This window comes from Vigna unguiculata, chromosome 11 (genome assembly GCF_004118075.2).
Source record: "Vigna unguiculata cultivar IT97K-499-35 chromosome 11, ASM411807v1, whole genome shotgun sequence".
Taxonomy (NCBI): Eukaryota; Viridiplantae; Streptophyta; class Magnoliopsida; order Fabales; family Fabaceae; genus Vigna; species Vigna unguiculata.
Window position 1 is genome coordinate 8,883,698 of NC_040289.1, and position 12,706 is coordinate 8,896,403.

The 12,706-nt window shown below is 32.5% G+C and overlaps 1 protein-coding gene across 5 annotated transcripts; it reads left to right on the plus strand.

The window, feature by feature from the left end:
* Positions 1–494: 494 nt before the first annotated feature.
* On the plus strand, positions 495–4,296 carry LOC114168243 (chromatin remodeling protein EBS). Of its 5 annotated transcripts, none has more exons than XM_028052993.1 (6): positions 495–827; positions 934–1,299; positions 2,030–2,098; positions 2,208–2,270; positions 2,876–3,014; positions 4,002–4,247. In XM_028052993.1, the coding sequence occupies exons 2-6, from the start codon at positions 974–976 to the stop codon at positions 4,026–4,028; spliced, it is 624 nt and encodes a 207-aa protein (XP_027908794.1). In that variant the 5' UTR covers positions 495–827; positions 934–973; the 3' UTR covers positions 4,029–4,247. The 5 variants fall into 5 exon arrangements, 4 of the variants coding, with proteins under 4 accessions (XP_027908794.1, XP_027908795.1, XP_027908792.1 ...); XM_028052991.1 differs by having other exon boundaries at positions 504–827; positions 957–1,299; XM_028052994.1 differs by lacking the exon at positions 4,002–4,247 and having other exon boundaries at positions 503–827; positions 957–1,299; positions 2,208–2,302; positions 2,876–2,954.
* The last annotated feature ends 8,410 nt before the right edge of the window (positions 4,297–12,706 follow it).

Sequence of the window (12,706 nt, forward strand, 5' to 3'; positions counted from 1 at the left end):
TTGTATAGTACGTTAACACAAACCAACACACCCTAGGAGTCGTCTATATATGTTAAATTAATTTGGTTCATTATGAGTTTCTTTTTATCTAATTTATGACGACAAACCGATGTTAACGTATGTTAATATGATATTATTAAATTTTGTTGTGATGTTCTAAAATTAATAAGCATCATTAAATATAAATCTTACAAACGTGACAATCTAAAAAGAAACTTCACAACTGTAAAAAATAATTTAATTGTGTACAATATTTTTTTCAATTTTTATATACACCAATTGACGAAAGATTATTCTAATTCAACACAAACGTTTTAACACATGTTTCCTACAAGTGAACCACATCTACTCAATGCTAAGAATACTATGTTGTATGATTTGTTTCCAAAAGTCCACCACTAAACAAGAAAATTATCCTTTTTTTTCCACAAAATGTCACACATATCGCAACATGAATGGAGTGGATTAGGAAATTACTTAGCGCAGATCTCAGGACAAGAAAATTTACGAAGCAGTCAAATGTAATGAACCGACCAAGAATCGTCGCATTACATTCCCAAAAAGCCACAGTAATAAAATCGCAGGCGAAGCGTCACAGTCACTCCCTTCCCTCACAGAAAAAAAAGTGTCACTCCTCACCCAAACCCACACCTTAGGGTTCCTTCCTCAGTTCCTCTTCTTCTCCTTTTAACCCAACAACAAGCCCTCAGAAAAAGAAAAATCCTCATTCCCCAAAACACCCTTCGCGCACCGCATGGCGAAAACGAGGCCAGGCAGAAAGGACTTGGACTCGTACACCATAAGAGGAACCAACAAGGTCGTCCGAGGTAACACACACAACCACCCTTTGCGTTTTCCTCGTTCAAAACACTTCCTTTCCGTGTTTTCGTGGCTGCCCATGATGTTTTTTTGAGATGGGGTTGTCGTTGACAGCGTTTGGTTCTTTGGTGCTGCAGCCGGTGATTGCGTTCTGATGCGGCCATCGGACACGTCCAAGCCCCCTTACGTGGCGCGCGTGGAGAAGATCGAGCAGGACAACAGGAACAACGTGAAGGTGCGTGTGAGGTGGTACTACAGACCCGAAGAGTCCATTGGGGGTCGCAGACAGTTCCATGGTGCCAAAGAGCTTTTTCTCTCCGACCACTATGATGTGCAGAGTGCGCACACCATCGAAGGCAAATGCGTAGTACACTCTTTCAAGAACTACACCAAGCTCGAGAATGTGGGTGCTGAGGATTACTATTGTAGATTTGAGTACAAGGCTGCCACTGGGGCTTTCACTCCTGACCGTGTTGCTGTGTGAGTTCCTCTCATATATGTTTTTCTCTATCAATAATTCGATTTTTGTCCTACGAAAATTTAATGCAGAAACACGTTTATGTACATTGTTTTGATATACATTTAAGTCTCTACATTGTTCCTTCTAAAGGATTTTTAGTCATTATAAACGAATTAGTACTGTTTTTACTATTTATATTTTAACAGAAACACGAAATTTTAGTATTTGTTTTTAGTCTTTATAACAATTGTAACAATTTAATATATTTTATTATGTGTTTTAAGTCTTTATAACAATTTAATATATTGAAGTATTTGTGTTTTAAGTGAAACTCGAGATTTTACACTTTAACAGAAACACCAGATTTTAGCATGTGGTTTTAGTCTTTACAGCAATTTAATACATTTTAGTAGTTATATTAAAGTCGAGATTTTAGTTTTAGATTTTTGGGCTGTATAAGCATTTAATACGATTTTAGTGTACTAATATGTTTTCGGTCTTTATATTTGAAGTGTTCTTACTTCTAGTACCTGATGGCGTAGTCAAATTGCATATTTTTTTGGTTAATGTAAATAGTAAAACCCTATTAAATTTTTCAGGTATTACAATTGAAATTTGGGATATGATGGGGGATGCAAAACATGTCTTCCCAATTTATGTAATATGTATTTGTTTTGGGTTATTAATTGTGTGGAAGGGGATTTTGGGATTTGGAACTAAAGGTTTGTTTTTTTGGCTTGTGTTTTGAAGGTATTGCAAGTGTGAGATGCCATATAACCCGGATGACCTCATGGTACAATGTGAAGGGTGCAAGGATTGGTAAATCAGTGTGTTCTGCCTGGATTTATTTACTAGTATTGTGCTTGTAGTTTCGAATTTATTTTTGTATGTTGAATTTGAACATTGGATGCTATTTACTGGGTTGAAGGAATCATCAATTATGTGATCTCACCACCTGCAGAATGAGTGGCCTAAAGGGTGTTAGAAAGTTGTAAGTTCTATTGGAAGCTCATGGAAGCTCATGTATGGTTCTAAAACTCTTGTATAGAACTGCATCTACCTGTGCAAACCCTTTGCATGTTGGTCTTGAAAAGGCATTTTACTTGTGAAGTAAAAGTAAAACAAAACTAAGAAGAAACGGGTGAATATATAATGCGTTGTACATTCACTTGTGACTTCTGAGCTTCACAGCTGAAAGTTCAGTGACAGATGAAATTTATGTCTGCCCGAAAGTGTCATTGTACTTGTGTGGGGCTGTTTTGTTATAATGACTATTGGTTCTGTCGTTTCTTTTATTTCAATATGTGCGTGAGCCAATAGAAATTTGATGATGCTGAGGCTTATTCCATCTTTTGATTGTTTCCATGCAAGTGTTGAAAATTATACTTGGAAATGTATTTTCATATAATGTTTATGAAATACGGGAGCTGCAAATTACTTCATTCATCATCAACATAGAACTTTGTGGACATAACTTCTATGTGAATTGACGAAGAGTTAAAATCTAATGAGTGTCAAGAATCACATTCTTTACATGTTGAGTGTCTCTATATGTTCTATAGAACACACATTTCAATCTTTGTAGGTTTTTTGTAGGTATCATCCTGCTTGTGTGGGCATGACCATCGAAGAAGCAAAGAAATTAGATCATTTTGTGTGTTCAGAATGTTCATCTGATGACGATATGAAGAAACCGCAAGCTACGTTTTCTGCATCGCCAGGAGCCGATGGCAAGGTGATTTCTTGTATCCAACACCAAATAATTGTTACTCACTGTTCCCAGCATATGACTGAGACATTAGTTTTCTATTATCTAGTTTCTGGCAAGGATATGGGGAGGGAAATGGGACACATTGCTGAAAAAGGAATGAGTGATTTAACATATGGTCTAGAATTTGAAGTTTGATGGGGGAAAAAAATCTCTTCAAAATTTAACCCTTAGTACAGCTAGTTTCAAAAATGACCATAGATTGTAGCTAGTTTTTCACTAGTTAGTGTGGACTGAGACACATGAACAAGTACTGGGCATGTGTAAGTTAACAATATCATGTGCCAACATGTGCATTTCTCTCCTGTTTTGATACCAAACTTTGCATAGTTCAATCTTATTTGTTGTCCTTAATCTGAAACACTGTGCATTGTTGGAATAAAAAAGTGGGTTGGCTAAATGTATACCTATGTTATTTTTAATTCTTGTACTGTTGTCTGGCAGGTATGCATTCTTTTGATAGTCATTGGTAATGTATTGAAGGCTGTAATTGATATCATGTTACACACTTTGGTTTATGCTTTTCACTTGGCTAATCTGCACAAAAATACTTTTAACAGTATTTAACATGATCAACCAGCATATTTATTTTGTTCACTGCTTGTCTTGTATCAATTACTATTGAACTTTTGGAGGTTATTTATTCATGATAAATGCAATTTCATCATCATGTCTGTTTTATGGTAAACTCAAAGTTAAAATGGGACTTTGATTATATTCTCAGATGCCCTTTTGTTTGAGAAAGTGTTTGAAAAAAACAAACTTTCGAAACCAATAAGCAAAAGATAAGTGCCCTTTTTGTAATTATGGGTAAAAATTGAATTTTTTTTTTCTCAAACCAAATGGGGTCAGAAATAGTTGATAGACATAGTTGGTTCATTGTTGAAGCACAGTGAGATTTGCTTTTTGGATTGTGGTTTTATATTATTGGGTTTCAAATTTTGAATTTTGCAGGTGGAGCCCAAGCGGCGAAAGAGATGACCATAATGCAGTAGTAACCTTGTTTGGAGGCGTGAGTGACTCTTGCTGAATTTGGGTGGCACTCTATGGTAGCTTTTGTGTGTTGTACAGCTTCATCTAGAGGCTATGAACATTTCATTATGTATCTGACTTAGCTTATATTATGTATCTATTATTCGTCTTAGATTTTATAACTCTGACATTCCATCAAGTGTTTATTATTATTATTTCTTCACATTATGACATCGAAACCTAAAATACTAAGCACAGAGAATCGGTTAGTTTTAAATGTTGGTTCTTGTTTAGATCTTAGCTTTTTGTTCCTCACTATGGTTCTCCACCTTTGTACAAATTTCAAAAATTAACCAAATGATTTTTTTTATTTGGTGTTTGTTTGGTTTTGCAAGAACTACAAAAGGAGCGGCATTAAACTCTTTGGTTTAAAAGATGCAATCGTATAGAATAAAGAATAAAAAAATATCTCTCTAGGATTATGATGGTTGAATTCAAAAATAAAGAATAAAAACGGAAGAAAAAAAAAAAGACAAAAGGATAAGCTTGCACACTTATTGCACGGCACAACTGTTGCACGACCTTCTTGTCCATGCTTATCAATTACAAAAAGAAACCAAAAACAGTTACGATTTCGTTTTTTTTCCTGTAATGGGCTTTTTACTGTCTTTTATGTATTTGTGTACATTATTCTTCTGTTTTGTTACGTGGGTGAGTTTTCATATTTATATGTTGGGTTAAATATGTTTTTGGTCTTTCAAGTTTTAATGAAATTTGGAATTAGTTCTTCGAAACTTTATACCAATTTAGTCTTTTATCTTTAAAAATGTATGAATTTAGTCATTTTAATCAAATTTTGTTAAGTTTATTTGACGTTTCAAGCGCATTTCATGATAGTATTTGAATTGTTTATACCATTTGGCATATTTTCGCTTCAATAGTAAGTCAAATATTATCATAAAATACGTTTAAAATGTCAAATAAACTTAACAAAAATTGGTAAGAAGGACTAAATCCACATATTTCTAAAGATGAAGGATTAAATTTGTATAAAGTTTCGAAGATGGACTAATTCCAAAATTTACTGAAACTTGAGGGACCAAAAACATATTTAACCCTTATATGTTTACTGTGTTTGAGACCATCTTTTTCCATTTCTTTGCATCAATGCATCTCTTATTCTCTATATTTCATGAATGTAGTGAGTTTGAATGTGTATGAAGCCAGAACACGCCATATCAATGGCGTGTCCGATATGCGTTCTGTATCTGACACGTATCGATACTAACATGCATATATACTTGTACGATACACGTGTCAGTAAAGTGTCCAATTTAAAAGATATTTTTTTTGTCTTTGACATGCTTTAACACGATGTTAATAACTACAAATTCAATGATTTTCTAAAACACCCATAAACTTATAAATTTATCACATAAGTATTTATTATGATTATAAAAATAAGGAAAAATCTTATATGATCACTTTTTTCTCTTTTCTGGATATTAGATAAATAGATTAGATTCATTTTTTTATTAGTTGACAATGAGTTAGTTAAAAATTTGAAACTAACATATATATATATATATATATATATATATATACACGTTGTGTATTGTGTCCTATATTTTTTCAATTCAGTGTATCTTCGTATTTGTGTTGTTTTTATGTCGTGTACGAGTCTATGTGTCTGTATTCACACTTTTAAAGTGATATGTTTTTATAAAAAGAATTGGGAGAAATTTGTGCTACTATTAAGACGCAAATACTTTGTTCGCATTCTTTTTATTTTATGATTGCAAAAGTTCTATAAAAGATTAAGATTCATAATTTTTTGTAGAGTTTTAAAAATGTAAAATGAAAACAGACACTAATGTATATAATCAATTATATTAGCTTATTATAATTGATTATATTAGTTGATAATCGATTTCTTAATAAAATTTTGAAAATATTTTTGTAACATCTCAATGAAATAATCAATTATTACGTCATTTAACTGGTTAAATGCTCTTCATTAACTAATTGAACAAACTAATTTAATAGATTATAAAAAGAATCTAATCAATTATATAATTGGAAACATTAAAACTAAAAAGTACTTTGTTTTAATCGGTTATTTTCTTGTATAATCAATTATATTATTCTTAAAACCTTTTTAGCACAGTTTAACCGATAATTTAATTCGTTAAAAATGATAAATTTCATTTTGCACTGAATTCTAGAATTTTAACAAGTATTTTATGTGAAAGATTCAAACAAAAACAAAAAGTTGTAAAATAATCATAGAATCTTCAATATCTTCAAACATCATCTCTTGAAATTTTGGAGGATTTCTTCGAGATCAACAATTTCTCCTTTTTCTTTTTGACATCCCACTTTTGGTCTTCACTTCAATGAAGATTTTGAACTTTGATATTTGGCTTTCTTTCAAATTTTCACACATATACAAAGTAGCATGCAAACTCCCCTTGCTATGAAAACTCCCTCTATCTTAAAGCCCCTGCATAAAATTCAAGGAGATAAAAATAGTAAAGAGGCTTGGAGTATAAAAACAAATATGTTGGAATAATCAATTATTTTCATCTGAAAACAACCGGTGCAACTAAAACAAGGTAACTTTAGCCAGTTTAAAAAATAATTTTGTTTTCTATTCATATTAACTTTTACTTAAACAAATATGAATTTAAACAAAATCAATCAAACATCTAAAAAAGAGTCTGGCTAGCTCGTTTTGCCATCCCTAAATACCCTTAATACATTACATTTTATAGTTTTCATAGTTTAGGTTCTCAGTTCCAATTTTTTGGATTTTGGGAGAAACTTGTGTTGTAAAGACTATGGTTGTTCAAGACAACATTGTGAGAAAGAAACATCCAATTCTTCACTGTATTAGTGCTCTTGAACCATTTTTTACATTCCAAATTTAATGCAATTCAATTTCCATTTTCTTTCATTGTTTTACTATGGATTTGTTACTTTCCAGTCCAATTTACATCTTTCATTTACTATTTTGAGCGTTTACAACTTTAGTTTTCAATTTTTGCAATTCAAAGTTTCATATAATGCTTTCATACCCATTTTCCAGTTTTGGTCCAGAAACATGTTCTTGGTTGATGTTTGAGTGATTTTGATCTTTGCATTTTACCTATACTCAGTTTTTGGATTCAAGATTGAAATCTAAGGAGTACAATGTAACCACTTAATCCAATAGTTCAAATTGAATTTTGGTAGCAAATATTAAACCCATTCTACATTGATTGTTTTGATCAATTCTTTGTTTCAGAAGTTGATTAACATTGTTATAAATATGTTTAAATGTTAAAATCCCGATTTCATGCATTGCACTCTATTTAGACCCATTTAGTGCATAAAACTAGTTTGTTGTCAAAACCTTATGCATCAACTTTGTTTACTTTACTATCAAATTTTGGTTTAAGTAGTGATTTTGAGAATTTTGGGCATTTAGGAAGTTTTAAACAATTCTCATACATATTAGAATTAATTGAAACATGTTCCATTCATTAGTTTAGCATATTTTACAATTTTACTTCATATAGACATTTCATTAAAGACTTAGTGCAAAATAGAGTTTCAGTTAGGCCTTTTTACAAATAATTTTAGATTCTGCATTTAGGAATTGTTTTATGTAGGATTAAGACCTAGATCATATTTCATTCATACATTCATGTTGTTTTGCATCTAAAAACCATTATAGCATCATTTAAATATTTATTTGAGCACTTTTCACATTCATCATGCCATACAAACACGGTCAAATTTTTAGTATACATATCTGCATTATTTAAGCTTTCTTACATTAGTTTCATTCATCATTTTAGATTAGTTATCATGTTTTATAGTTTTCAATTTGATTAGTTAGCATTATTCAATTTGATCTATTTGATGGTTATTTTGAAAAGTAAAGTATTTTAAACTAAAAGGGAACTAATGTCGTGTAGATAGTCAAGTTGGACAACTTATTCAAGTTAAGTTGGGAGTTAAAAGTCTCATACAACATTGGGCAGCATAATCGTTGGGCGCCATTCATGGGAACCTAGAGAGTGACCACCAAAGGTCCAGAGCGTCAAGCACCACCCTGGGACCGTTGGACACTCCCAAGTTAGTGGTTCAGGCCGTTAGGCACCACTTTGGGACTGTTGGGCGCTCATTTCACATTGAGCACCAGGGCATCTGGCATTGGGTGCCATCATATTTTTGTGTTTTGGGCAGTCTCAGTAAAATTTTGATTTTCGATTCATTAATAATTGGATGGAGCTGCAACTTGATAATTTGTCCTAGACGTATGAGTCTTCACTTTAACTGTTGAGATCTTTGGTTAGAGAAATGATTTTCGTTGTTTTGATATTGTTGCAACCTAAATCGTGACTGAAACTTGATAGCTTGTCCTAAACATATGAGTCTTCACTTTAATTGTTGGGATCTTTGGTTAGAGAAATGATTTTCGTTGTTATGATATTGTTGCAACCTAAATATAAATAGTTTTTATAATAGTTTTTCGTTGTTATAATGATTTTCGCGATGGGATGACTAACTCCAAAAATATAAATAGTTTTTAAAATAAAATACATTATTGGGAATCACCAACATAATTTATTTTGGAAAACTATGGAAAATCATAAAATAAAACATGTGGTCTGCAAAAACTGAATTTTGAGTCCGAGAGTCGGTTACACCGTAGGGAAAGGTACTAGTATCCTACCGCACCTGTTGGAAGGCGATACCTTTAACTACATATACAAAGAAAATAATATAGAAAAGAAACAAAAATATTTTTAAATTTTGTGGGCCCGACAAGGATAATTCCTCGCTCATGTGTATCTCTACTCACAATAGAGAATCAAGGTTACGTAGCTCTTTAACTAGTTTTTTTTTAATTTCTTAGGAAAATTTAGTTTTCAATAAAATGTGATAAAAATGTTAGTTTTAATAGAGTTTTTTTGTTGCTTTAGTTTTATTTCTTTAGAACCCCCTTTGTAGAATAAAGTAGCTTTGTTTGCCAGCATGTCTTTTAATTTTGCTGAAATTCAATTTTGAACCCCTAACTTGTTTCTTTTCTAATTTGTAGATCAGTCTCGGCTGCCTTGGTCAACTAAAGCTTTGACCAACCCTTCTCTCATCAAAACACACATTTCACTTATTAGTGTCTGATCTAGTTTGCAGTGCTGATCAAAAGAGGCAAGCTCTCTACAACACGCGCACCAAACCCAATTCTTCTACTGCAGCCCTTGATGTCGAAACTTGATGGGAGAGAAAGCTGATGCAGGAATCCAATCTGAGGGAGGCTAATGAAGGCTCTGATCGTGATCAAGGGAGGTGATTTGAAGATCAAAATGGAGCATGAAATGGTGGAGTCATGATGAACGAAAAAGGAGAAATCAAACTGATCTAAGGTGCAAAACTCTTAGTTTAAGATCAGTGATTCTAGATTACGGGCAAAGGAATCCATAAGTTTTGAAATTGTTGAAATGCCAAGAAGGGGGGGGGGGATTGAATTGGCTAGTTAAAAAATAGGATGTCTTTTGAAGGTTTAAAATTGTTTTAAATTGAATCAATTTGATCACCAAGTTTGGAAGCAAACACCTTTGGACAATACACTTTCAATTGATCAAAAATAGAGTTAGTCGATTGATTTTACTAAACAAATGATGTACTAGTATCAATCGATTGAATCAGAAAAATAGTCGATTGAAATACTGGGAAAAATTTAGAAATGCAGATATGTGATTTAAAACAAGAACAATTTAAAAGATCAATCAATACAGGTTCCAATGAGTTAAACCAACATGGTCAATGCTACAGATGCCACCAAAACACTCAAGAATATAAAAATATATGGTTTAAAGCCAAATTCTTTAAACTTGAAATGATAATGCAAGAGAGAAGGGTTAGAGAAGATTGATGCACAAGATTTTTATACTGGTTCACTCAAACCTGAGCTACATCTAGTTTGTCAAGGCAACCCGAGCCTGACTTTGCACTACACTAGTGCAAAATAAGCTTTTTATACCTACATTATTATACCTGTTCAAATCCACCAAGTATAAAACAATAGGTGAACAACAATTTTATAAATAACGTAAGATCTTTTATGCCAATTATATTTTCAACCGGTATAAAAATTAATGCGGTGGCATTTTTGTAATATTGAAAAGATTTTTTATACCGGTTATAACTAGAATTGGTATAAATTTCAAAATTATATATATATATATATATATATATATATATATATATATATATTATTTTTAATTTTAAAAGACATATTATACTTGTTGACTTGTAACCGACACAGTATGTTTCCCATTTCCCATTTCTTTCGTTCATTCTCTTTCCTTAACACGGTTCTCGTTTCCAACATAGTTCTTCATTGCTTTGTCGCTCTCACTTTCCAACAGTCACCATGTGAAGTCGTCACCGTGCGAAGTCGCCTCATCACCGTGCGAAGTCGCTGTCATCGTGCGAAGTCGCCTCGTCACCATCACGTGTTGTTTCTGTGCTCTTCGTCTGCTAGCATCACTGTCGCATTGTGTTATCTTCGTTGTCAAAATCACTTGGTCTCATAGTCTGTGTCGCCCTCACCGTCCATCTCTTATATGCGTTCTCCATTTGAAGGTTAGCATTTGAACCCTAACCACACATTATTGTTGTTTTGTTGAATGAGTGGAATTGGTAGATTTGTTCCTTTGCAGGAGTTAAGTGTGATTGATGTTGGAGTGAAAACGGCCCAGGTTAGTTTTGGTTCTTATTATTCCTATTATAAATTGCTTAATTGTTCAATTTCTCCTAAAATTTGTTGCGAAATTTCACAATTCTCGTGCAAGTAAAATGTCATGTTTTTAGTTTTATGATTTCCTTTTGTGTATGTGTTTATTTATTTATTTTTTTCATTTTTGTAATATTAAATATGGTAATATTTTGTAGAATTTTCATTTTCTAGATATTTATTTGTAGTGAGGAGAATGTATACTTCTTTTGCAAGAAGTTGTGTAGTGATGGAATAGCAAAATTTGAGGGATCTGATATTTTTTATGTCTTCATTTCCAATGAAAAGAAACAGGCATGCTCTATTTCTTCCTCTGGTTGGTGTTGTATGTTCACTTTCTAGTTCAAGGTGATTCATGGAATAGAATTGTTATTGTGAATAGTAATTTTGACACTCTTTGTATTTGAGTTTCTTTTGTTTGATGTTTTATTGAGTTTTTTTTCGTCAATTGCTTTTTTTTTCTGTTCTAAGATATAATTAATACCTTGCTTACTATTGCTAAATAGTGACCGGACAAAGTAATAGTGGGATGGGGAATAATTCTATGGCTCTTGCACTGTGCAAGTTGAATGTGAAGGAAAAACATGTCAAAGTTTTTGATAATATTGTCAGTATTTATCTCTAATATATTTTGCTTTCTTCCTAGTTGTGTAATGCTGACAAGCAAACAAAGTATTATTTGCATGTTCAAGTATTTATCCATGTTTTTTCTTACCACTGCCACTACATATCTGATTGAAGAGTTTTCTAGCTACACTTGTATAACTTTTTGCAAAATTAAAATCTTTTTTTAGTCAATTTGTGAAGTGTTTGTCTTAACTTTTGTAGATTCCACTATGGAATCAAAAGGCTAGCAAAAGAGCTGATGGGATGATTCTATGGGATTATCATGTAATTTGCATTCAGGTATTTCCTAATATGTATTTCCTTTCCTTTTGTTGTGGTGGCTAGTTTGCTAGGTTGTGAAAGCAGTTTATTTTGATATCTAAATTTCTTATCATAGGGATCATTTGTCATACTTTTGTGGTGTTTGCATTACAGATAAAACAAGGAAATGTCCCTTCACTAGTATGGGACTTAGATTCAACCCTTCCTTTTCCTTCACCTCTACCCTTATACGCGTATGAAACTATACAACCGTCTTTTCAACTTTTTTTCTGATTATAAAAGGCAAGGCACTTTCTATTTTATTTTGCCATTTTTTTCTGCTCTAATCGGTATTTTGGTGCTTTATAGTCTTTTTGTTGATGTTTCTAACTTGTAGTTGATAGAAATGCAAGTCCAGGCTTATATGTATCACATGATAGTGGCTACTAGCCACATTGTTTCTTTTAAGAAATTAAAATTTATATATGCTGGTGTTGGTGATAATGGCCTAATTGGTTTCATCATTATGTAGATTTAACATGGGGGAAGACACAATTATGTCCTACAATACTACATACTTGTCCTCCTATTATTTCTTTTCCCTAAATGCAACAAGGCTTTTCAATTACCCTACGAATCTAGGATTACAACAATATTGAAGCTTCCATGAGTAGTACACCATAGACAATAAAAAAGTTATTGTTTTCCCAGATAAAAAAATTGTAGAAGGTCCGGTACACGATGTTCTCTTCTACTCTCATTAAGGACTGCATAAACTATGCTCTAGACATAACCTTAGTCTCCTTGCTTCTACTGATTCCTTTATATTAGACCCATGGAAACTACCAAAAGAAACAAAATGCCTTACAATGTAAGAATAATGGAATTAGTGGCTAATTTTTTTGGAGCTAGACATGCAAATAGTACATATTTGTATTTGAAATGAGTGAGCTAAGTTATAGGAATCTGTGGCAACACATTTGTAGAAATGATGTTATGTACCAAAGGAGCTTTGGATTTCTTAATGGGCTTT

Excerpts from the sequence above, each read along its gene's own strand:
- LOC114168243 (XM_028052991.1), top strand. The coding sequence starts at position 755 with ATGGCGAAAACGAGGCCAGGCAGAAAGGACTTGGACTCGTACACCATA. Across the intron at positions 828-956 it reads AACCAACAAGGTCGTCCGAG|CCGGTGATTGCGTTCTGATG; the intron begins GTAACACACACA and ends TTGGTGCTGCAG. Across the intron at positions 1,300-2,029 it reads ACTCCTGACCGTGTTGCTGT|GTATTGCAAGTGTGAGATGC; the intron begins GTGAGTTCCTCT and ends TGTGTTTTGAAG.